Below are 26,668 nucleotides of genomic sequence, written 5' to 3' on the forward strand. Positions count from 1 at the left end.
GAAAACCCATCAGTTGCTATTGACAAATGTGTGCAGTTTGCTGTGGCAAAATGAAATTGCTGATGCTCTTTTTCGTTCCACGGAAAATACTGATAACTCATGAAAATTCACTCTTCTGTCTTTATTACTTACTCTGGAGACTTTTTTGCAGCCTAGCTTGTTGTGAATCCTGCTCTCCAGCTAATATCATTGTTCCTGAAAGCGTTTACTGCAGAAACTTGGCTCAAATTTTGTGTGATGAATAACTTGCAAGTCTAGCAAGAAGAACTGGGAAAGGCATAGTGTACCAAAAGCAAAAAAACTCCAAGCAATTACCGTAGAAACAAAAACAGTCAAACAAGGAAACCATCACCTCCCTGGAATTAACAGCAGCATATTGTTACAGTAAAAGATAGGCTGCAGAAAACATGACTATCATATGATATTCTGGTGAAGAGTTGTCCATTGAAATATTTCACCTACTTTTAACCTCCTTCTCAAAATATGCATTCTTGCTATACAAGTTATAGAAGTAACTTCTTTTATTTCTCTGTTCCTCAGAAGAGAATGGCATGGATCAAGAGAACACTAGCAGTGAAGAAGAAGTAGCTGTGCTTACGCTGTATAAATTTCTTTGCCAGTGTACAGGAAGGTATGGCAGTCTTTCAGTGTCTGAGTGAACTTGTTAGAATCTGAAATATCTCTGCAGAGTTTCCCTTAATTAAGTGTCCAAGTTAGTTACCTTTTTTTGAATCTATTGTAGTGCTCTTAGTAAATATAGTGTTTATTTCAACACTGACGCCAGTTTAGACAAGCATTATTTAATAGGAAATATCACTGAAGACTTGCTAAATATAGCTTTCAAACTGCAAAGCCTTTTTTTGTTGTTCTCTTAAGTGCCTTGAAAGAAACTTCCTCAGGATGGCACCTGTGGAGGAATCTAAAAGCTGGAATCATGCCTTTTCTGAGATGTTCTGCTTTGTTCTTTCATTACTTAAATGGAGTCCCAGCACCCTCAGAACTTCAAGGTACTGTGTGTTTATCACTTCGTATTAAGTCAGCTTTCCAAAAGACACAAATATATATTGGTAAAGCAAAGTACATATAGGCTCTTTTCTGGGGGGGGGGGGGGGGGGGAACCAACCTGATGGAATGAATTGCAGGCTTGATACCACTGCAAAATTATATTTCTATGACAAAAACAAACAAAAATCCCAAACAACCACCACTCTAACATTTCACATTCAGTTTTTAAAACTTTTTTTTAATATGGAGACCGATACAGTTTTGGATTTTTTAAAACAGGAATTTATGCTCTTCTGTTAAAATAAGTGAAATTTTTTCTAATTCATATTTATTATTTATTACTATTGCCCAATAAGACCTGCTTTTGTTTGCATTGATATCGTTCGAATCAACATTTTGAGTTAATTAAAACTTCCAAACAAAAACTGACGATGTCACAACTGATTATAAAACTGAAGGTATTAATCTTAGTAATCATAAGTAGGTTCACACTTCTTTGGGATTCCCATGTTTCGAACAACATGTGGTTACTTGGTGCAGAGCTGGTGTTACAACAGTCATTGGCCTGGTGATTTTCATGATTTGTTGCATGCTGTGGATTGTTGTCTTGATATGAAGCTTGTTGACAAGCTGTAGTAAAATGTAAACTTTCATTTGACAATTGAGAGGCTTACACATTTGGGATTTGAAAAAGAAACCTTTTTTCCTGAATTTGAGTTTTCTGTAGCAAGATCTCTCAGATTCAATATGGACCAGTAATGAGCAGTAGTGCTTGAGTCTGTTGTAAAGAGATTAAGATGAGGTACAAAGTATGGTTCTACTTACAGACAGAGGTCCATGATGTTTTATAGGATGGGTTTTTTATAGGATGGGTATAGAAAGAGGAAGGCTGCTCCCCTTTGTTACAGTCCTCAAGTCCAGGTGCTTAGATTGCCTTGCAGTTCACTCCCTGAGGAATGCCCTGCTGGTGGCTGCAACACAAGGTCACGCTGCTGGCTTTGCTTTCCCTTCCCTTTCCCTCCCAACCTTAGCGCTGCTGATCCTGCAACTGGTCTGTATTGCTCTTCTCTAGCATTTTGCTGGCAACTCTTGGCCATGAGGACGAAGTGAGGGAGCAATGTACATCCTCTTTTTCTTCACTGTTTTCTTTTATTGGAAGTAAAAGAGGCTGTGCCATAGAAGAGTACTAGTACTGCTTATCATGTAAGTTGGCAGAGCAGAGGTCCAGGGTGTCAAACCAATAGCGTGGCATGCAGAGGTTGTGTCCTACATAATACTGTTTACAGAATTTGGCATTGCAGTCGTTTGAAATGACTGTTTTTGAGATTGTTGGTCACTGATCACATGTGACTCGTTTGTGTCATCATCTAGAAAGAGCATTGAACTGACAAGATTAAAACAAAGGCATGCTCAGTTGTAGAGACCATTGAGCTCTCAGCTGTGGTTCTTAAATGAGCAGGCTTGGAGAGGAAGTCTGAGGAAATTTGATTGTCATTACTGGCATTTCCAAAATTGCTGTCTGCTGCAGTTACCGGTAGTTTTTCATACCTCATACCACACTTTGGTGTGGAGGAATACAGATTTTTTTTTTTTACTTTTCTTTCTTTTTTTTTTAACGTAGCTGTCATTTCGGGCTGCATTTTATTTATCATGGGTGTAATTTAAGAAAGACTATTATGGGAATTATCCTTTTTTCTTTTTTACAGTGAATGGAACAAACCAGTTTGAACACTTATGTAGCTATCTTTCCTTGCCAAACAACCTCACCTGCCTTTTTCAAGAAAATAGTGAGATTCTGAACACCTTGGTAGAAAGGTACGCTTTGTTTTTATGCTTAAATTAATACAGATTTCTACACAAACACAGTTCTATAATTATTCTCCGAGGGGTCATATATAAAAGTGGAAGTTAATCAGATTTTTAAAAGCATTTATGGAAGAAATGTTTTTGACAAATGGTTTTGGTTGTAGATAAGCAAGAAATATACTATGAAATGTCTGTGGAAGTCACAATCTTTTTCCTTTCTGCTTCCTTGCAGTTGGTGTGGTAACAGTGAAGTAAAAAGATACCTGGAAGGCAAGAGGCATGCGATCAGGTAATCGTGGAGAAATTTTAAGCATACACAACAAGCTTTGATGTTACAGTTTTCTCTCAGTGTTGTTTTTTTCTAAGAACACGAAAGCGGTCCTGTATTATTCAATGGCAAAGAGTTTAGAGGTTAAGCAAAGAAATTTTAGAACTTTGAAAGTGAAATATTGCTTATATTAATAGATGTTGAAGTGAATGTGAAATTTTACAGTTCTATCCAGGCTGATCTGCAGCAGACAGAGCCCGTGGCTTTTCTTCTTGTATCTGCAACATACTTCCTTAAATTGCATAAATACAAAACTTCAGAAAATTTGTGTATGTAACTTCTGTTGGAAATTTCAAGATCTTTACCTATATCCTTAAATAATGCACATTTTTCAGTTAAATGAACACCAGGTCACTGGTCACTTGCTTTTCACACACACATTTCTGTTTGCTAAGCAATTATATTGAATGCTTTCTGAATTCAGAGTATAGTGGGCTTAGATTGGAGTGTTTACTTCATGAAGAATGGGTAAAAATAAAGATCTCTTCCACTGAAGCGGTCATCAATTATAATTATAAATCAATATTAGGTTCTCAGTGCTGTCAATAAAAACTTATCCCTGTATTTCATTCTTCTTTGCTCATTGCAAAAAGTCACTTTCAGTATTGTGCATGCAATATAACTGACAAAGAATTACACCTTTATTTATTAAATCCCAAGCTACTAACAGGCTCTTATACAGTAACAACACTTTTTGTTTAATATGTTTCCTGTTGCGTATGATTGTTGAGGCTGTTTTTTACTCTTGTTCCTTTTGATGATTCTTAACTGCTCTTCCTCAGTTTATGTCCATCTTGGTGATTTTTTTTTTTCCCCTCTCAGCATATTCTGAAACATTGCTGGTTTCTAATCTGTATTTACATTTCAGGCTCTCGTATGTATAGTTTGTAGAAGCAAAACTTATTAGAATGTATGGTGTCTGCAAAAAAGGCAAAACCAAAAACACTTGGCACTGAAAATTTATTTCTGAGGATATAAATATTAGGTATTAAATAGATGTTTTTCATTGTATGGATGTGTAATTCTCTTCAGAATGCAAGTTATCTAAGCTAGGGAGTCAGACTGTTTTATATTCTATATTGGTCCTAGCAGGGAGATGCAAAACAAACTGATAAGGGATCAAGGCAAATGTTTTTACACCTGTAGTGACCTTATGAGGTGTCACTACAAGCGTATGTATGATGTGGCTTTCTGACTTTCTGCATGTGTTTATTCTCAGATCTGTTCCACAAATACATCTAAGAAAGCTGGAGGTGGTCTAATTGATGTTGTGGGTTCCTTTTTGTTATGAGCTGCCACACTTAGTGTTTGAATGGCAGAGAGGAGGGAAACTCTTACAAATTTAATTATTGGCAGATGCTGTTTAGATTATTTGGGGGAGATATGAATTAGCTTGAAATCACTGTGTATTGCTCCTTAAACCTCCAGTGGTTAATTCGATTGTTTCATTCCAGCTATGCAAGAGAATCCAATAAGTTAATAGACCTTCCGGATGACTACAGCTGCCTCATTAACCAAGCTTCTAATTTCTCGTAAGTTGAATGCAATTATAGTGAGAACCCCTAAAGTCTTCTGCTGCTTCTGATGATCTGGAAAACATCTAATGTAAAAGTCTCACATAAACTGTTCATGGAGTCATGAAGTTAATAGCAGTTACTGATTGTCATATTTTCCAGCAAAAACACTGTATTTCAGTGAAATAGAAATTGCAAGCATCTGTGTAACTGTTAACTGCATAAACATTAAAAAACACTTTTGAATATTTTTTATCACATATGGAGCATAAATACAACATAATTTTATTTCTTTTTGCTTAACAAAAGGTGTCCAAAATCAGGTGGTGACAAAAGCAGAGCTCCAACATTGTGCCTTGTGTGTGGGACCATGCTGTGTTCTCAGAGTTACTGTTGTCAAACTGAGTTAGAAGGAGAAGATGTTGGAGCCTGTACTGCACATACATACAGCTGTGGTTCTGGAGTGGGCATATTCCTTAGGTAAGGAACTGAGTGCTTCTGCTATCCTGCTAGGTTAGGCAGTATGTGTGAGCATGAAATGAATGGTTCTGTAGACGTGCTTGTAGGGTGGATAGGCTGGAGTGTATTCGTCTTCCTTATACTTCTGTATGTTTGGAGGTTGCTTCTTTGGAAAACAGGAAATAGGAATTTCATCTTGGAGTAGATTTCTTTATGCTTATTTCCACTCAAGTATAAAGAAACAAGGTGAATTCTTGACTACTACTTTTGTTGTTGTTGAGAACATTAAAATTTGTTTTAGTTGGCTTCCTGCGGAGTTAATTTGCAATTCTCTTGGCAGTTGGATAATAACGTTGCAGTAATTATCTCTCATGTTGTTACACGCATACAAGGAAAGGTTAGATAATATCTGTTTTCACTTCGGCAAAGATTAGTGAGATGTGATATTGTTTTTGTGGTCGTGTGGAGTAATTTACAGATTGTGAATGGTATGATATGACTTACGAAGGAGTTACGGCAGGAAGAGAATAAGATCGTAGGTCTAAAAAACAAGGGCCTTTAAAAATCTGCACGTGCAGGTTATGCAGAATGAAAGTAGTTGAGAATTGCAAAAATAGTGTCTGTGAAAGTATGAGGAATTGTATGTCTAAAAATCAACACCTAAAATCTTCTCTGTGTTTCTCTGTAGAGTACGAGAATGTCAGGTGCTCTTTTTAGCTGGAAAAACAAAGGGCTGCTTTTATCCTCCTCCTTACCTTGATGACTATGGAGAGACAGACCAGGGACTTCGGTAAATATTTTCGTCAATAACTTTTAAGGACAGGAATTCTGAAGTTATGAACAGTTTTGAGGTCTAAAAACTTGAATAATTCTTAGCATCTTTGCAGTCGCCTAGACAATAGGGCTGCTCTGAAAGTAGTGCCTCCTATTTTATTATGTTGGCCCTCAACATCAGAAGAGGACGTTGGTGGTGTGGCAGTAGAAGCTGAACCTTCCCACAGTAATCTGTTACAAGTTGTTGCCATGCAACCAATGGCAGCAGAGGAGGCAGTCTGACAAAATGGCGTCTGACATGAGCAAAGGTGTGTCACTGAATTCCTTCACATGGAAAAAGTGACATCCACTGACAGTCATCAATGCTTGTTGAATGTTTGTGGAGACCAAAAACAGTGGGTGTGAGCACAGTGAGGCAGTGGGTGGTGCTTTTCATCAGTGGCAACAGCAGTGTGAAAGACAAGCTATGTTCTGGACAAGGCTGAAGGTGACGGTGTCCTGGATTGCACCATTACAAGTGGTGTCACCGCTGTGAGCTGGAGTCAAGACAAGTCCATGGAGTGGCGACTTGTGATTTCTCCATCTTAGAAAAAGTTGAAGATGCAGCCTTCAGCAAATAAAGCGATGTGCACTATCTTTTAGGATAGGATGGGGGCAATCCTTCCAGATTTTTTTGAAACCAGACAAATATTAACTCTGATTGTTACATTGCAACGCTGGCTAAGCTGAAGGCCGGAACTTATAGAGTTAGGCCAGAGAAGATGACAACCTTTCTTGAAGAATGTGGAATTGCCAGTCTTGGCTGGGCTGTCCTACCACACCCACCATATAATCTTGGTTTGACACTTTGTCTCCCATCTGTTTGGGCTGAGGAAAGATGGATTGTGTGGACAACAATTTCCTAACAATGATACCATCATAGCAGCTGTGGAACAACAGATCACCTCCCCGGTGCAGATTTTTACAAGTGTGGCATGAAGGCTCTTGTTCATCGCTGGCAAAAATGCATAGCTGATGGTGGTGACTATGTTGAGAAATAGTGTTTGTAGCTGAAAATTTGCTCAATCAAATAGTGTTATTGTGCTCTTTGTAAGTGTTGCAGTTTCCATAGAAACTAATAGGAGGCATTACTTTTGGAGCAACTAATGTATGTGTATAGAGTATTTATTTGTATCATCTGTGTAATTTTAATACTAAGTGAAGTTATGAGATAATTTCATTTAATGTGGTAATCTTGTCTTCTGTCTCTGCTTCCTAAGAGAATAGTGTGGGGGCCTGATGTTGTTAACACTTGCTGTATCTGACATCTGTCAAAATCATAGCTGGGTCAGCATGGAAGGACTGCTGAAAAAATCTGTATTCAGACCACTGTTAGCTGCACTGATTGCCAAAATCTGGAGGGAACTCTTGAGTGATCGGGCTGGTAGAACAGACCAGACAGCGCTCTGGTTTACTGATTAAAGTAACGGCTTGCTCTGATGAGGGAATAATGTTAAAGGGTTATCTCAACGTTCTGCGTTGCGCTTGGAGTGTTTGTGTGTGGTTGCAGTGGTTTATCATATCTGATAAGCTTTCTCTCTTTTTCAGGCGTGGGAATCCCTTACATCTGTGCAGAGAACGATTTAAAAAGATTCAAAAACTCTGGCAGCAGCACAGTATAACAGAGGAAATTGGACATGCACAAGAAGCAAATCAGACACTAGTTGGCATCGATTGGCAGCATTTATAATGGTTGTCTGCTGAAGACTGGAACTTTATTAAGACTTTTGTAATTCAATAAGCTTTTTCAAAGGAGGGATTAGGAGAAAAAAAAGAAAAGGTCTGAGAAAATGAAATAAACCCAGTCCTTTTATTTAATCTTTGTTTTACATTGTATTTCATAAAGATACCAGTTAACAATAACCAAGTAAACTTTGTATGTAAGCAAGTTTTATTAGTCATATAATTTGCACTGTGCTTCCTTCACAGAAACCTCTTGGGTTAAAAACCTGGGCAAACGAACTTGAGTTTGATTGAAAAGAATGACTCTTTTTGGAAGTCTGACTATGATATTTCTTACAAACTACCAGAGGAAATAGACTGCTGAAATGGAAACTAGATAGAGCACAATTACAGATTGTGTCTTGCCCCTTGCTAGTAATCTGAGCCGTTTTATTTATTACTCTGCATTTTAATACCTAAGCTGTGTGTACATGCAATGGAATGAAGTAAGGAAGCAAATAATGTAGCAAATGGATGTCTCTGTCTGCATCGGTGGATAATTCACTCTTACACTTGGCGTATCTCAAATGATTTTGTCATTTGTACTCTTGCAGCTTTCTTGCTTCCAGTTGTTTTTAGCTAAAAAAAGAAAAGAAAAAAAAAAACCCAAACCCTAACACTAGCTTTATGAGTAAAATAATTTAATTTAAAGCTTTTTCCAGAGCATTGCACTCCTTAGAATTATGTAGTTTGTAATTTGAATTTAGCTGGGAAACCCTTTCACGTCAGTTCTGTGATTGGTTATTGGTATTCAAGGGTTGACATTTGTGCTTTAGGAGATATTTTAAGATAACAACGATGTGTAAAAATGTCATGAAAGCTGATTTTGTTAATTTGCAGAAGCACAGAGGATATTTTCTTCATTTTTGTTGAGTCAACTTTTAAGGTGCGGATCCTACCTACATTTTGTTGCGGATGAGCTGAATGGTTTCTTCTGACTTTGAAGGGCCACAATCACACTGCCCACGTTTTTGCCTCTGTTCATTTTTTTCTGTTGTACCATCAAGTATATTTACTTTTGGCTTGATTTAAAGCTCTGTAAAGATGTTTGCATATAGTATATTTTATAAATATATTCTATAACTGCGCAGATTTGCACTTGATACAAGGGTGCCTGAAGGCAGTGAGTTTTCTAGTTGTATGTAATTAGACCGCCAAGGTGTCTCTAAAAAGTGACATACTTTATTGATTTAAAATAAAAAACCATTACCCTCATCTCTCCTATCTTTTGACAAATAGTAATATCTTAACTTACATAGTTCTGTTCCTTAATAGCCTTACTTTCCTTAATAAGTCTTGCTTTCTGACTGTATCTTCAGCCCAGACAAGCAATCCCCTTACTGTCTGCTGTATCTTCAGTTACACTTGGCCTGACTCTGGATTGTTTCTATTTTTACAGATCTAATGCTTCAGATAAATTTTGTATATTCATGGTGTATAGGGCAATTTTCACATTCAGTAACAGTATTGAGTGAAGATGCAAAATAAATAAACTTGGCCAACCTTGATTCCCTTTTCTTGAAAACAGCACAGGCTGCTCTCAACTCTACTACGTGTCCAATGCCATCCTGTATCTGTCCTTGTCACTTCTTGTGCGGAGCCGTGCAGAAGCATTACATAGAAAAGGGCATTAATGCTTCATCTCTGCTGTCCCCTACTTAAGGGGGTGAATATAGCAACAGTTTTCTGAGCACGGTACTTAAAGAATCGCATCTTTTTTGGTGACATTACTGCTTCTTTGCAGAATTTGGCTGCTTAAGCTATTGCCACATCTGAAGATGATACGTAACCGCAGTGAAAGATTCCTTTTCCCTGTAAGCAATGTTAAAAGGATAACCAATGACACTGACGGATTTCTCTGTGCAAAGCAAAGCAGTGATAGCAAGAAGGATTTGCTCTTTGGAATCATCGAAGTCTATGAGATTGAATAGGTTGGCAAATTTTTTATTGTAGAGTACTCCAGTTAGCTTTTTTTAAAAGTAAGTTGTTTTTCACCTGAGACTTCTCTTATTTGGTTGCATGTATTAATTGTTAAAATATTTTGGTATAACATTTCACTATCAGGGGAATAATTTCTGTGATAAATTAGGTGTAACTTTAATATTTGCAGAAAACACAAACAATTCGGAATGTATTGTGTGTCTGAGGGGATGGGGAAACCCAACCAACTCCAAATAAAACCCAACGTGAAAAAAATCCACACAATCCCCAAACCAGAAACCATCACAACAGAAAACAAAAGAAGACTGAAGGCATCAAATGATTTTGGTGTTGTCATTATATAAATAATGTCTAAACTGCTGTTAGAATTTTGCTGAGCTTGTTCCTTCACGCGTGTCACCTTGTTAATCACAAGCTAACAAATGACTGGATATGCAACATCTGCAATTCCCCAGCTCAAAATGTAAGATGATTATATTATTAGTGTCATATGCTTCAGTCAGCTAAACCTTTCCTGACCTCTACCAAAAAGTCTAATAATCTTTTTAAAGGATTGTAAGTTATATTTTATACAGGAGGGGGGCTGTGAGAGTTTGGGTTCACAGCAGTGATGGGGTTTTTTTTTACTCTGTTCATACTTCATAATAGCACTCTGTCTGCTGTTGGAGGCTCACACTTTCTTGATGACCAGGAATAACACCCGCTGCCTTCTATCTGTGCCAGGAGCCACTGCTCCCCACAGCTGTCTGCATCATCTGTGGTGCTGAGGGAGTTGGCTGGCTGAGCCACAGTGCTGCCTATGGATGCTCAACCTATTTCCAGCTTTAGCTCTCCCTGAGTCCCCTATAGTTTCCCTCTGTGTTCATTCTGGTGCCTGCACAAGTCAGATTTGGGCCTTATTTTCCCCTCTAGCATTGGGAATGGCCCGTACTGACATTCAGTGTTGCTACGCTCTATGTATTTAGGACAGTGGATGTCAGTGGCCTGGGTGCACAGGTGTTCAGTTCTGAGCTTGTGCTGCTGCTCTGAAGTCATGCTGGCTCTTAGGCTCCAGCCTGGCACCTCACTTCAGTGCATTTGATTGTGTGCCATCTTTCTTGGTGGTTGTTTAGAAGCTGGATGCTCTATCTACTGTAAAAATATCTTCAGCACAAAATCTATTTTTCTTTTTGGTGGATTAAAACACCGAAGGAGAGAGTCATCTCAAAACAGATGATGTTGTGTTGAAGTTTCCGAGGGCTAGAATGTGACACATGAACAGGCATGGCACACACAGCACTCTAAAACCTCATTTTTCTTTCTCTTGTGACCCAAAGTGCAGATCAATCTCTGATAGAGCTGTCCTATGGCCTTTTTGGAGCTCAGGCTTCTTGGTCTGGTTCTAAGCAAAGCATCAGTATCTGCTGTTTCACTGCAGTCAGTCACCTCCCTGTTTATTGATACATTGATCTCCTAGCTCTTGCTTGGCTACTTCACCTGCCCTTCTGTGCAAGTATGTCTCCATCCATGCTTAACTCATAGCGGTTTTAACATTTCTTCTACAAATCTCTGTGCCAAGTATTAAAACTGCTGTGTAGATTCATACAGTTTCTCTGCTCTTTTGCCACCCTCTCCTGGCCCACAAACATCAGATGCCCAAATCTTTGCGTCTCAGCGGAGAGGTTTGTCAAACCCCTTCCCTTGGAGGAGAAAAAAAGAGTTTCCGCAGTGCGCCAGGTGTAGGAGCTGAGAAATGGCAAGTTCTCATCTTCGTCTCCATGACAGCAGTGATTAAATGTTATTTTCATCAGTTGTGAATGTATGTTCCCACGGTTTCTTGCCAGATAGCATAAGCCTGGGGGTGCCAAGTTCTCCAGCTTGTCCTTTTGCATCGGCTCCCTGCGTCAAAACCGGTTGTGTGGTGAGCGGCGGGAAGGGTGGGAAGGCCGAGCTCAGGCTGGGGGAGGCATCTGCACAGCCCTCTGTGGGATGCTTTCCTGATTTCACAAAATAAGGTTATTTTTTTAGGGGATAATACGTGGAACGTATTTCTGTACTTGCAGTGCTCTGAACATGAGGGACGCTTAAAGCATATTAATGAATCAGAGAAAAAGTTATTTAAAAATAATGAAGGCGAAGAGACCGGCAGCTGACGTAACCCAGTGGTGCCATTGCATTGGAGAGAGACCTGTGTGAGGGAGTAAGGTGTGCTCATAAGGCGCAGTGGGAGCTGAAAGCTCAGACCACTGCTTCGGCTCTGAACTGAAGTGCTTTGTGTCGGATTTTATTTCTGTGTCCTGCTCTGTAGTGGGAACTTGAAGCAGTCCTCCACCCTTACTGCCCGCTGGAACTGGGTGCAGCTCAAACCGAGGAATTTGGAGGGTTTTTTTCTTGATAGGGAGGTAAATGCTGTAGCAACGCACGTGCTGCTGGGAGCAAGCAGCAGCACACCACGTCTGGCTGGAAGGTGAGGGGATCACTGCTCTTTGTGTGTGGGAGATGTTTCTGAGAGCAAACCTTTCAGTGTGGTTAGCATTTCACCTGGTTGGGAAGATGTAGGATAGTGGTTATGCGGGTGTTGGAAGGTGTCCCATCCACCTGAGACAGCAAAACCAAGAATGTGGTTGTTCCGTAGCAGCAGACCTGCTCAGGGCTCCTGGGGTCATAGCAGCAGTGGAAGGAGGGAGGGTTGTTTCCTGCCCACACCCCCAGCACGCACCTGTAGGCCCTCACAGGTGACACAGCTGTTAACCGCTTGAGCAGAGCCGGCCCAGGGCTGGAGGTGGCCAGGAAGGAGGGCACAGAGCCAGCCTGTCCCATAGGGCCGGGGCTGTGCTGCTGTAGGGAATGGCAGAAACCTTTACCTGAGATCCAGGCATGCTTGCAAAATGCTTCCTGAAATGGATTTAATCCATTTTTAACATCACCTAGTCACAAGAATAATCTGAAGTACTTAAATGAAGTAAACTTTAGGTACTTGTTAATTTTAGATTCTGAGGTTAAAACAAAAGATGTCACAATTTATTTAACGTATCCCTACAGCAACGTTACGGAATTAATTTTATTTCTGCTCTTAAGTTTTACAAATAATGACAGGTTCACACATGTGAACTTGTTTGTGCTTTGCACCTGTGGTTTTTTAACATCTTCAGTTTGGTTATTTGTGCCAGACAGAGCATGGGCGCCAATGGGAAAACTCATCTCATTTGCAGAAGCATTTGCCTGAGGCAGACCTGCGCTCTTCTCTTAGGAAATGGCTTGACCTGGGAAGTATGAACAGAGTAAAAAGGCTGGAAGCAATTCATAGCAAGGAAGCTTTGGATTTGGGGGCTGCTTGCTAGGGACAGGTCGGCAGGTGAATGAGCTGCCCTGGCTGCATGCAGCAGTGTTATGCCTGTGAGGCGGTTTGCGATCGCTCCAGCTCGGCTGCACTGGGAGGGAGAGCGGTTCTGGGAGGCAGAGCAGTTCGAAGGCCTTGGATTCTCTACTGCTGCACATTTCAAAGTGATTTCAGAAAGATCTGAAGTCTTTCAAGAAGAGAAAAACTTCATTTTCCTCCTAACAAGGCAGCCTGGCCTAGCTTGCTGTTGGGAAGCAGCGCTTCCTGGTGCTGTGCCTCACAGGCCCGTCCCTCCCCTCTGAACCTCAGCGCTGTGCCCTGGGAGTGACATGTCAGACGCTCCGAGGCCTGCCTGGCGAGGAGGTGTGAGTGTAACCAGATGCTGGCCTGCAGACCTGCTATTTGATCCCTGACTTGCTGAGTTTTCCTGCGGCCTTTGATCCTCGAGCTTGCCTTTGCTGTGGAAGAAATGGCTCTGAGAACAAAGAGTGCGCCAGGGTTTGGAAATGAACCTCGTAATGAGCTTAGTTGGTGACTCGTGGCAGGAACATGCTGTTGGTGAGGTGGGTCTTGTTCTGCACCGCGTGGTGCCAAAGGCTCCATAAGGGACCGCCAGGCCCAGTGCTCTGGGGCTGCGAAATGGCCGGGGAAGAGCTGTCATGTTTGAGTCAGTCACCCCGCAGCACAGATCTCATATCATCACACAAAGAAAGAAGTATAAAATGTGCAAAGCTTCAGATTTCATAGAGATCGCTGCATTCCTGTTCCCATAAATAAATGCATTTGCCTAAGCCTTCGTCTCCCGCAGGGGGCTGTTACCACATGACACCATCCTATTTTTCTGTCCTTATCTCTTAATTAACTAATCTCTAATAATGCTCTTTACTTTTTTTTTTCTTGTTGAATAAGCGTTTGTGATCCGTCCCCATTTTGCATCGATCATGGGACAAATGGGACTTTTTAAGTTTTAACCTGAACATTCATACTAGGTGGAAAGAAATAGTTTTGCTGGAGTTCCCATTTTTTTTCTATCAGCCTTTCCTGCCTGCTGGTGAGGGATACCCACCAGTGCAGCAGCCCCATACTCCTTGCTAAGCCACGTGCGTGCCTTTGGCCGGTATTACAAAATGTCCAAGCTCCTGTGTAACACATGGAGGCTAATCTCATCAGTTGTATTAAGGCTACTTAGGAATTAATAGCTTTAAGGAAGCTGTTTATATTTTCTCCTTTAAAGCGTTTAGTGAATGTTCTGTGTCGGTTTAAACAAATGTTTTTCGTGTGCAGGCATATATTTTAAATAAAGAATATTTCTCAACAATTTGCACTTCAAGGCCCTGGGCTGGCTCTCAGATCTGGGTACTGAGGTTTAAGCCAGTAATCCATATAGAAGCCCCTAAAAAGAAATGTCCCAGTTTGTATAAATTAAGCACACATCCTTCTGAAGTTTATTTGAGAATCAGGGCACTGCCCAGGAAGTTCTCAGGTTGCTTCAGGCACATCTGGCTACATTGGATTCAGGTGCAATTTAAAACTGCAGCAGTGCTAACTTCAGAATGTCTGCTGTGAGTGGGGATTGAGGGGGAAAAAAGGGGCTTATAAACCCAGCTGAGATGATTGTCAAAGATACTGAAGATGTTGAACACTTCTACAAGTCAAGGCCTTTGAAGATGATATAATTCTGGCTCACTGCAAAAGGGGACTCTGAACTGGTCTGGCAAATTCTGCTTCTAGTGAAAGGAAAGCAAATTAGCAATCTGTACATCCTGAGGTTGGCTTGGCACAAGACACAATGAAGTTTTGCTTTCTCTGAGCCATTTTATAAAGGTGAAAGCTTCCCTATGAGAACACATAAAATGGGTCAGAAAACGACCGTGGAAGCAAAAAGTCAGCAGTAATGCAAATTAGACAAATCTGTATTAAATTGAATGTATTTTTAAACATTTTCTTTAAAGAAGTTTTTTACTTGCAATAGAACTTTAATACCTAAACTTACATTTGCGCGCAGCAGAGATATCTTCATCTAGAACAGCATTTGCCACGTCACAAGAAAATATATTAAAGATTGAATCAATTATATATTACATGTAATATTTTACAAAACAACCATATTACAATTCTGTAATAATCATGAGATGTTACAAAGATCTTCATTAAACAGGAGGCTTTATTTTAGACAGCGCGAGCATGCTACTATTGGTTCTTACTTGCACGAAGCCCCAACTCCAGTATTATTCTTCATAAACCCGCCTCACATGGTCTCTACCCAGCTTATGCAGTGACAACGTTGCTCTTGGAATTGGCTTCTCCAAGGTGGTGTTGAAGTAATAATTTGACAGTTTGTCTCCCTAGCAACAAACTGAATAGAATAGAGACCACAAGCAACTGCAGAGTCTTGTCTATAGTAACATCCTAAACCAAATTTCTAAGACAGCAATAGATCTAGATCTCTTTGAAAAACCTGATGTCTGGCCAAATAACCTGTGTGGATCACAGCACACTGAAGCTTCACAAGGAAAACCTGTAATCCTTGTAATGCAGCCCCTATTCATAATGTGTTTCCTCCACAAAGCTCTTCTCCGACAAATGGGGCTGCGTCACACACCATGTGAAACCTTGTTCTTCTCTCACGGGCCAGCTGAGACGAGCAGCTGGTTGTATGGACTTCTCACTGAGAGGAAAGCATCTGCTCTGTTCTACCCAATTCTGCTGTGCAGTTTCCCTCAGCAAAGCAATCAACGATAGGCTGTGGTGAATAGCAAGTTGGCTTTTACCTTGGTCCCCTCTTTCTGGTTGCTCTTATGTGTACTTCAGAGTTGACTTTGCTTTTTGTTCTTTTTTATTATAATTTATTATTATTATATTATAAAAGCTGTCATCGGCTTTCAAAAAAAAAAAAAAAAAAAAAAAAAAAAAAGGGTGCCATAAATACCTGTCAAAATCAAGCCTTGTGTGCAGGTGGCCTGAAACAGCTTGACCACTGGGATGTAGACCCCGTCTTGATGCACGGACACATTCCTACCTGTCCTGTCATGGACTGATCTGCCCATCTAGGAGGAGCTGCTTATCACTCTGAACAAAAGCCAGAGGGGCTGTGGTTCTGCAGTGCTGCTGGAGTGAGAGCACAAGCGACTGAGAATGAAAACCAAGGAGCTGTGCAATGATTAGGCAGCCACAGACATGGCTTGTTTGAAGAATGGCCACCAGCCAGGTGGACAGGACCTGCTGAGAAAACTCCCTGGGGTGCCCCATAGAAGATTAGAAATTTTGCACAGCAGTGCAAAACCTAGGTGTGGGGTCTGTCTCCTAGCTGAGAGATGGTGGTGTGTGAACAGGAAGGTTAGTGAACTCTCTCTGGTTTCTTTCCCTTTAGTTGAACTTATCCAGCAGCTGTAGGAAGACTCAAGGTGATGCTCTGCTCCTTTACTGGAGGATGCATCCCACAGCAAGCTTCCCACGGTTTATTGCAACTTAATGTATTCAAACAGGGTCCTCCATCTATGACCAATGTTTGGAGACAGGCAGCACATGCAAAATGTACTTTCCCTTTGACTTGTAAGATACAATGAAGGGTACTTGGTCACTGATGAAGAAAAACAAGTGTTGCAAAGTTTGCAAGCTGGGGACAGATTTAAACTTACATTTCTCCAGCCTCAAAGTTTGAGGCTTGATGTACTTACCAATGAACGGAAACCATTTGCTAGGACACTGGAAAAGAGTCAAAGTGTTTGTTCTAAGTATCCTCTTTTTTTTTTCCTTTTTTTCTTTTTTTTTCTTTTTTTTTTTTTTTAATTTTAAATTTAAAAGTAGTTGGACTTGAATACCATGGAGAAAGCTATGAGATTATGTATTTATAAACATCCAGAATAGCCGTGACTGGCACATGCTCATAGCGTTGATTCCACCCACTACAAGAGGAATCTCCTAAACTTCTGCTTGTTTGAGTACAAGGTGAAGCATAAATCTACAATGCATTCATTCAGGATAAACTGACTGAAAAAAACCACCCAAGAACAAAACCCATAAATCTTACCTTGGTGTTGTTTTCATGCTTGCTCTGTTCTTAAGTTACAATTTTTGTTTAGTACTGAAGTTCTCAGAATAACTTTTTTTTTTGTTCTATTAAGTACATCTTAAGAATACAGCAGGAAATACCACTGCTTAGCACATCAACAAAAAAAAAAAAACACATTATATGAGAGGTTTGTCGAAACACTAGGTTATTATATACACTTCTGGAAATTATTCTTCCTTTGACTTTTAACACGTTACTCTCCAGAAAACCAAGACATTTGTCTTTGTAGGTTAACGTACATCAAGTATGATGGCAAGCCAACTTGAGAAAAAATACTAACATTTCAAATTCCACTTTTAATTTCAAGATAAGATGGAACGGATCAGTGTGATGCCAACAATTATGATGATTTCTTTTTAATGCTAGCAGTCCCTGGTAAGGGAACACGTAAGTATTGAAAGTCCTAGTGGGGTCATTTTCCCCCAGAAGTTATGAATCTGGTGTACTCACTGAGAGGATAAATGCATTATCCCAAGGTGCGCTATGCTGTATCCTTCCGTATGCATGTATAATAATAATAAAAAAGATAGCGTGTGTAGAAACGTGTATTCTGATGGTTGATACGTAGCTTTTAAAAAGTAGGTATTCACAATCCTCAGTTTTTTCATTCCTCTGATCAGAGTTCGCATCATTTAGAAGCTCAACTGACTGTTGTGATGGCTGGAGTCTTCCCAGCTTCTTCTCCTTCAGCCCCTTCGGCACCTGCTTCCACCTGATTGAACTTACCAATCTTTTTCAAGCTCTCCAGCGCAGACTTCAGAGTGTCTTTCAGGCTGTTCTCTAGAATCCACCCTTCACTTTCACACTCAGGGTCTTCAGGATTTGCGATGCTTTCCAGAGAGGTGTGCAAAAGACGCAAGCCAACCATCACAGACATCTGCACCATGCAATGGGAAAGAGAGGGACAGTCAGGAAAAGCTTCCTATGCCTGTTTGTGTCTTTGCTGACCTCTGCTATCAGCAGAACAATGCTCACCCTGCTAAAGCTGCCCGTTTCCTAACGATGTTGAGGGTAAACTGATTGCAGCTGTGTAGTGCTTATGAGGAAAAGTGTGAAATACGGCTGTGAAATCTGCAAAATATGGAAAGAAAGTGCCAAAAAGAGCCAGCTTGATGAAGTGGCTGAGAAAGTGGTCAGGATGCAGCAACATCCTCTAGGTAAAGACGAAGATGGAGAACACTTGCAAACTGTGTCAGGTAACCAGTTTGTGATTCTGACCCATAGCATGGCTAAATGTAAAATTCATGTCTGGCTTTTGGACTCATTTAAAACACAGGACTGGTCAAGCCTGTGCTTCTGTGGACTATTCCTTAACCTTCTTATCCTGGTTGTGCTGTCCGTATATGATCAGCATCTCCAAACTTGTGGAAGACAAAAGCAACCATTGGTTGCACTCAGCATTTTCAGACGTTTGTGTTTTTCTGTCTTCGCTCAAGGCCACAATGGGGAAGACTTCAGCCAAACAAACAAACTTCATCAAGTACTTCAATATCCAAAAGCAACTTGTCATCCTGTCTAACATAGGAATGCAACCTCCTTGATTCCTTGGTCCTCAAAGAAGGTTCTCATGGCTCTGAATCTGGAGACAGTCCTACTTTGTTCTGAATCTACCTAATACTACAGTGGCGTAAATCAAATGAAGCACCCTTCTATAAAGGCCACAAGAAGTGATAAATTACATCATACTAGTCGTAGGATTTTAAGTATCTGGCATCTTCCTTTCACTCTGAGCCCCAGTTTTCTTTCTGTCAGTAATGAGACTAATAACTTTCATTTTTCATATTTATGGTTGTTTTCATTTTTCATATTTATGGTTCAAATAACTTTCATATTTATGGTTGTTGCAGGTAAAGATTAATATGTTAATAGGACTGGACGTAAAAGGTGGTCTCCATGTTGTTCTCTACCTGTGCCTCCTCACTGTATGTCAGCAGTAGCATTCTCTTGTGACTGATTTACTAAGTCCCACTACTTGGCAGTGTAATTAATCATACTTTCAGGCTTCCTGGAGAGAAATTAGTCACTAAATATGGTCTTGCTTTAAAAAGGAAACTGCTGACGTTGAACGGACCAGCAGACTTGCCTTCAAATGAGATTCTATGACATTTTCTCTCATTTTAAGACTTCCTTTTCTTATAAGTCATACTCAGAAAGATTTTGAGTCTCCAGGCTTAAGAGGCTTGCTAAAAGCAGTCCTAAGTGCTTCAGCTCGTCACCTCTGACCTGAAACTGCCTTCTCTGCTGGATGAGAAGTTAGAGACAACTACCTGCTAAATCCATTTCCCACATTCAGTTTTGCTGAAGTAATTTATGTTGTAAATTATTTATCCTGAACCTCCAATGCAGATAGCTTTTCAATAGCCCCATCTCTTTCCATTTTTGAGCCCTGGCCAGGACACTTAGAGCAGTATGCAATACACAGATCACATTCTCAGAGAAATTATGAATGGCAGCTGGACTTCTCTGTTAATTCAGAAATGTATGTTAATGCCTCAGCATGCTTCAGCTTTGTAGAAATACCTTGAATTGGCCTAAGTTTATAGAAATACTTTAAGGGACTGTGAGAGGCTGAAGAAATGGACAGATAGGAACCTCAGCAAGTTTGAAGTTCAACCAGTGCAAGGTCCTGAGCCTGGGAAGGGACAACCCCAGGCATCAATACAGGCTGGCAATCTGCCTTTTGGAAAGCAGCTCTGCAGAAAAAGACCTTGGAGTCCTGCTGGACACTGAGCTGAGCATTGGTCAGAACACTGGTCAGCAATGTGCCCTTGCAGCAAGGAAGGCTAATGGTATCATGGGCTGCTTTAGGAAAGTGTTGTCAACATGTCGATGGAAGTGATTTTTTCCTCTCCCCTCAGCACTGGTAAAGCCTTTCCTGGAGTTCTGGGTCCAGTTCTGGGCTCCCCTGTACAGAAGAAACATGGACTGGAGAGAGTCCAGTGTAGGGCCATGAAGATGACTGAGGGACTGGAGCACCTCTCCTGTGAGGAAGGGCTGAGAGACCTGGGCCTGCTCAGCCTGAAGAAGCGAAGACTCAGCGGGATCTTATCCATGTATATAAATACTGGAAAGGAAGGTGCAAAGATGGAGCCTGCAAAGGTTGCTCAGTGACAGGACAAGTGGCAATGGGCGCAAATTGAAACACCAGAGATTTCTTCCTAACATCAGGAAAAGCTATTTTAATATGAGGATGCCTAAGCATGGGCACTTCCAGAGAGACTGTGGAGTCTCAATCTTTGAAGATTTTCAGAAGCTGCCTGGGCAAGGTCATGGTCAACCTGCTCTAGGGGGCCCTGCTTGAGCAGGGGGCTTGGAACAGATGGCCTCCAGAGGTCCCTGCTAACGCCACTCAGTTTGTGATGCTCTGAGATGTAGATCTGTGCTTAATCAATTCAGAAGGGCATCCCAAAGCTAGACCAGTTTTGCAGAGCGATGATTTACTCTGGCCAACGGACAAACTGTCTGGAGAACCAGCCTTCCCATCCCTGCTTTTGAAATGCACTCTTCAACCCCCTAGTTTCCTCTTTCTGGCTGAGGAAGTCACTAAGATGGTTGAGCTTGCTCTGCTTGACCTTCTGCAGCCAAGCCCATCTGTTTGCCAGGTTTTAGCCTGAGGCGGCTTAGCCAGGGCACAGTGTGATCTTTTTTTGTCACCCTCATGACTGACCATCACTCCAGGGAATCCTACAGCTTTGCCAGTAAAAGCAGCATGTGGATAATTATACACTTCCAGAAAACATGACAGGCTGCATTTTCTTTTTTTTTTTTTTTTAAATAGAGGTCTTAATACTTCACAGTAGGTTTGTATAGAAACTTCAGACCCAAGCAGCCTGCCCAGTGGTGCTCTGGCATCTTGCTCATGCAGGTAACATCCATGAGGACATCTCTCTGGGGCCCTGCCACACTTCCCACCCCCAGGTCCCCCTGGCCCCACTGGCAGGGTTTCTGGGGCCTGTTCCCTCTATGTCACACCCTTGAGAGGCTGAAGCCCAACCTTTGCCAAGAGCCTTGGGTCTCTCCTTCACTGCAACTCAGCACAAAACCACTTCCTACCCTGATTGCAGTTTAGAGAAAGTGACTGTGTTCCAAGAGAGGGTGAACTGGTGCCTTCTTCCTGCTTCACTTCCTCCCTTCAAAGTTCCCCTAAACAATAGAGGAAGAGACCCGGATATGGCTCTGTTATTATGGAATACCGGGCAAGTCATGAATACCCAGAAGGCAGTTAATAGAACCCAGGCCTGTAAGTGCAGGCAAGAGTTCCCTAAAGCTTTGCCTGGAGAATCCTCTGATTACCTGAAAGAAAATTTCACTTTTTATTTCAAAAAAGATGAAGGAAAAAGAAGAGAAGATTGTATTCCTCATTACTCCACATGTTGAAAACACTGGCAGGGTATAATTTGAAAAGTTAGAAATAAAATGCAGTATTTTTATTGCTGCTATTAACATTATCACCACCACTGCTCTCCCAGAAGGCAGCAGAGGTATATTACAGGCTCCTGCTCATGATTTTTTCACAGCATTTTTGTGCAATTCAACGCCAGGGTTTTGGATCTCTTGATTTTCATGTACAGCAGAGCTGCCCTCTCCTCAAGGACTCAGCCTTGGTGTCTGTGCTGAGACACATGCTGCAGCCTTCTCTCTGCTTTCTGCCCGGAGTAATGGTGCTACAGGTAGATAGCACATTTCTCAGGCATGCAGAGTGCTTGTTCTTACAACAACAAAACATGAACTAACTATGTGATGTTTTTCTTCTCTCTCACAGGATATTAGGGAAGGTGTTTGCTTGGAAGGCTGTAGACCAACACCTGCATCACAATGCAGTGCTTCTTTGTTCATTTGTGTTCATCTTCATTTTGGAAAAGCCAGCCCAATCATTCCACACAGGTGATGTCATTGGGCAGCAGCTGCCAGCACTCACGTGCCTGAGTGCCCTTCCAGCCCACACACCCTTGACATTAGCTCTGATTAAACACCTCAGTGAGAAAATTTCCTGCCTCTGAAGAGCAGAGGGATGTCTTTTTGTCACATCAAATGAACAATATTTTAGCAACAAAGCTGCACTTCAGGTGATGGTGTCCATGTCAGCACCAGTTTGCACAGACACTGAGGTTCCTGATAACAGACTAAACCAAAACTGATCTGCCTGCTTTGCCAGAATTCCATCTTGTGACCAAAAAAGTTGAAAAGCTGATGGAGAACCTTAAGCCAAACGCTGATCTGAAGCTGGACACAGCACATGGCTCCAGGTTTTATTTTTATCATCACATAAAGCCCTTATTTCCACTATATACCCCACATCTTCTTGCCATCTGTCTTTGGTACACTGCTCTGAGCACTTTCTATTCCCCAGTAGGAGTGACACAGGTGGAAATAATGTACCTGGAGAGTTGAACTCTCACACTCCCCATCCAGTGCTCTGCATCAGGCACAAAGCTGGTCTGCTTGTTCCCCTGGTTGTGGGGACACTGTGATGGGACTTCCTTTGCAGGGGGTTCTGTAACCTCAGCCCTTCCTGGGCGTCCCATCTTAAGCCTGGGACCTTCTGTGATTTCCTGGCCAGAGAATGGTGGTGGATGATTGACGTAATTTTAGCAAATTTTTAGGAGTGAGCATTACCATGCTGACAGATTACCTCAAAAAGCCAGACAAGGAGGACAACGGCACCCATGGAGCTCATCATGCTGCTGTAGTAGTGCAGGAGGGCTTCCCGGCAGCCACGGCCCCAGAGGTTGAGCTCCTCCGTCTGGTAGTCGTAGCTGTAGTGAGCCGAGTTGTTGGTGACCTGGTACTGGATGCAGGGCCTCGGGGAGCTGGGGTTGCAGCAGCTGAAGGGGACACCATCAACCAGGTACCGTCCATCAACGTTGCTTTTGATTCGACTGCATGCAGGCAAGGGCAGAAGGAAGCATCAGTACACACTTGCACATGTAAAGATACACCAAAGCAAACTTGAATGAGAAAGGGAAGTAAGGGTAATGAAGATTTTCCACAGTGCTTTCTGGATGTGCAATTTCTCCACGTGTCCTGTTTACTCAGCACCATTCCCCTCAGGTGGTTTGGTCAAGGCTACACTGACTCTATATTTAACTCTTTGGTATAAACATATGCCCTTCTCAGGCAGCTCCTTCAAATAACTTAATTTTTAAGAAAAGTAGAGAGAAAATTCATGAAAGACGTTCAGAAAAAGAGTGATCACAGCATAGCTAGGGTATAAAGACCACTGGAGGTGACCTTGGAAAAGGACCCACAACAACCCACCATATCCAGCTAGACCACTGGTCCAGCAAATCTAGTATCTTCTCTGTGATGTAGCTCCAGGAAGGGGCTATGTCTTTATTCCTGACTACAGAAGGTAGCCAGTATTGAAAACATGAAATGTACTTCAGCTACAAGGTGCTGAATTCATGAAGTCTTTGCAAGGGCTTCCCAACTGTAATTCATTTGAGACCATGGTTGCTCCCAGTAAATAGCCATTTAGTCTGGTGCCTTCTTGAGCTGTTTAGACATGAGATGTTTAGACTGTGAATAGTTCCACCAAGACTGCAGGAGAAAACTATAAGAGCACTGCAGCTCCAATAAATACCATTTCACTAAGAAAATGGTACAGAATGAATGGAGAGCCCCAGCGATCAAGAAAGTGAAAAAGATCTGAGAGTTGCCTGTAGCTTTTAATAGGAATTTTTTTAAGTTGTGTTATAGAGAGAGATAATGGCAAAAGCCTGGTAAGGCAAAATTCCACTTTGCAGTCATGACCTAAATACATTTAAATGCCAAATGCAGGTTTTATCTCTAGATGTAAAGCATGCTTTGAGTTAGGTCTAATTCCCACTGATGTGTGAATGCTCCACCAGTTTCAGAGAGATTGGATCAGGCCTTCGCTCTATGAATAATATGAGAATTGCTTTGCAGAAGATAGACTTCCCTGGAAATAAGGGGAACTTTGCTAGTGACCTGAAAGGGGCCGGAACACCCCACCAGGAATGTGAGCAGAGATCGTGCCTCCCCATGTGGTTCAAACCCCCAATTCCCTCATGAACAACCACTTGCGGATTGATTTTTAATGCTCTATTTCCTTTTTCAGCAGCACAAAGAAATTGCCGCGACTCTCATTCCTAAATAAGACATAATTTATTAAGGGCAGTATAACCTCATTTTCCCTCCGTGCTTTGCCCTTCCACTGCTGCTGGATTAAGATACAGCTCTCAAATCTCCATATAATGCTGGCAAGGTGAACTTATTACACTTTTAAGAAGTTATTTATACCCATGGGCATACCTTCACAACGCAAATACTCCTTTATTAAATAGTGAATGTATCTGTTCTAACCCTGCAGTGCAATAGGTTATCCCTGGAGGAGTTTTCACTATGTCGTCCTGGTTGAGAATTGTAAAAATAAGCAGACCACCCAGCTAGGCAAAGCAATATGCAGAGGCACACAAATGAAACCGCATTTACACAGTCAAACAGGGATCCCATGAGGTACACAAAGCTTTTTTCAAGATTACTTCAGACATTTTTAACATAAGTGGGATATCTCAAAAGCTGAAGGCCCCTCTGTGTAACCACACAGTACCCACTTAATGAGTGACATTCCCAAAGAATTCATGTCTTCATTTCAGAAGTTCATTAGCTCTCATGTTTATTTTTCACTTGTGCTTATGTACCTAAACTCATTTTGAGATTAATATCTCTTTACACTGACATTAGTGCCACTGTGGCATTTCTGCTCAACAACACATTCTGGTTTGCAAAGAGGAAGACAGAGATATTTTCATATCAGGTTTAAAAAATTAAGCACGAGTATTGATTTTGAATTTGTTGGTACGCAAGAGAGAACATAAAATGCATCTGACTATAGAATGATAGAGTATCTCAAGTTGGAAGGGATAAGGATCATTGAGTCCAACTCCTGTAAGAGATAATATGTAAAGCAGGGAACATTAACAGATGCTGACAGCTCTGAATTGTCTCAGAGCTGAAGCAACCCACCGAGAGAATTTTAAAATGAAATTCTAAGTATAAAGGATATAAAACACATGGGTTGTTGCTAAAGTGTTGCTGCTTCTGCTTGTTTCCTAGAGATCAATTACCAATATCTAAGGTGGAATTTTAAAAGTGGTGCTGACCGTGGCTATCTAGAAGCCTCTGAACAGGAACTTTGGTCTTACAGAAACCTCCTTTTCATACAGTGGACTTCTGCTACTCTGCTGTTAGTCACACACTTGATTTTGGGAATAGGATCAACATAATGAGTTATATAGATGTAAAAGATACAAAAGAATATTTTTATAAAGATGTAAAAGATACAAAAGAATATTTTTGAAGTCCATTTACACTGTACCATCTAAGATCGGGAACTGCATTTCCCTGCTTTATGTTTTACATTCTGTATAACATTAGAGGAATTCAGCAGATGAGAAAGTAATCTAGCAGAACATTTGACATCTCTATTAAGGCAAGGGCAGATAAAAAAAAGAAAAGCATTTTACACAAAAAATATTCAGTCAGCATGTGTTTTAGTGCATGTTTCTCTAGCGTAACACCGACCAAATAATGATACTATGCAATACAAACCCCGCTAAATCACTTACTCTTTCACTTCTTTGGAGCTGAAGTCCAGGTATCTGTTGCTGATCCACTGAATTTCAAACCAGTCTTTGAAGCCATTGTTCCCACAGCACTTGAACTCGATTTGGAGCATGTCGATTGTCTTCTTCATGAAGCACCTTCCAGGGGTGTCTGTGTCCCGGTAGAACTTCATGCTGTTCTTCAGCCCCTGAGCCAGCGTGCTCTCCAGGGAGCCCCGCATGAGAAAGCAAATCAGAGCGACAAAGAAGAGGAGTATGTTGAAGAAGAAACATAGTGCCAGGTAAGGTTTCAGCAAAGGCTTCCACTTGGCAAATTTAGCGGGATCCAGAGAATCGTAACAAATTTTGCCAGCAAAACCATTGAAGGCGCAGGATAATATACCCATCAGTATCAAAGAATTGGGCACAAAATGGCTTTCAGAATTGTCCATCACTTCGCTTCGCTTCCGGAGCTCAATCTTGAGGAACAACCCCATGCTAAAAACGATGATTCCAGCAAAGACTGAAAACCAGTTCATGAGCCATAGCCCCTGGGCTAGTTTTACCCGTTTCTTCTGGTTGAATTTGACTTTCAGCAGTGCCATCGTCGCAATACGTGAGACGCTGAAAGCTTTTGCAGCCTGAACCCCTCTTCTCCGTGTAAGCGATTCGAGAAAGAACCATTCAGGCGTTTAGAAAAGCTCCGGCTGATGCAGCCCGAAGCGAAGTGCTGCACGGTCCCTCCATCTTGAGCTCCCCACGCTTGGGTTCAAGCAAGTAGATATTCAAAGGTCCAAATTCACAAATTCACATTAGTAAGAATAGTGGGCAATTAGCACCTACAACTATTTCTGGTGGTTCCTTCCAAGCAAAGGAGAGACAGTCTCAAGGTTTCAAATGATTTGATCTGGATCTGCAAGACGTCATTCTAATACCTTTAATCATTTGATCCAATTTGGAGAAATGTCTGTCAACAGATGAGTGGAAATAATCCCTCATTTTACTATTTAGTAGATTTGGGCTTTCTTATGATAGGCTGCTTGGCAGAATGTGAAAACCCAACGGCATAAAAAGATCTTTGTCACCAGAATATGGATGCTTTGAGGAAAAGGGAAGAGGGCG

General features: G+C 41.4%; 2 protein-coding genes across 3 annotated transcripts in view; one reads left to right on the top strand and one right to left on the bottom strand.

Annotated features, from left to right (window-relative positions):
• Positions 1 to 9,155, top strand: part of UBR2 (ubiquitin protein ligase E3 component n-recognin 2) — a 51,720-nt gene extending 42,565 nt beyond the window's left edge. For both annotated transcript variants that reach the window (XM_419446.8, XM_004935342.5), the window contains exons 40-47: positions 541 to 631; positions 877 to 1,007; positions 2,712 to 2,820; positions 3,044 to 3,100; positions 4,594 to 4,671; positions 4,963 to 5,133; positions 5,801 to 5,902; positions 7,474 to 9,155. In XM_419446.8, coding sequence (XP_419446.3) covers positions 541 to 631; positions 877 to 1,007; positions 2,712 to 2,820; positions 3,044 to 3,100; positions 4,594 to 4,671; positions 4,963 to 5,133; positions 5,801 to 5,902; positions 7,474 to 7,615 — 881 coding nt within the window. In that variant the 3' untranslated portion in view covers positions 7,616 to 9,155. The remainder of the gene's footprint in view (positions 1 to 540; positions 632 to 876; positions 1,008 to 2,711; positions 2,821 to 3,043; positions 3,101 to 4,593; positions 4,672 to 4,962; positions 5,134 to 5,800; positions 5,903 to 7,473) is intronic.
• A 7,755-nt stretch (positions 9,156 to 16,910) lies between these two features.
• On the bottom strand, positions 16,911 to 26,422 carry PRPH2 (peripherin 2). The gene is given in 3 exon segments (NM_205038.1): positions 16,911 to 17,856; positions 22,612 to 22,858; positions 25,571 to 26,422. Coding segments are annotated over 3 exon segments (1,065 nt in total). The 5' UTR covers positions 26,152 to 26,422; the 3' UTR covers positions 16,911 to 17,619.
• Between the last annotated feature and the right edge of the window lie 246 nt (positions 26,423 to 26,668).

The sequence above is a fragment of the Gallus gallus genome, chromosome 3, assembly GCF_016699485.2.
Source record: "Gallus gallus isolate bGalGal1 chromosome 3, bGalGal1.mat.broiler.GRCg7b, whole genome shotgun sequence".
Classification (NCBI taxonomy): Eukaryota; Metazoa; Chordata; class Aves; order Galliformes; family Phasianidae; genus Gallus; species Gallus gallus.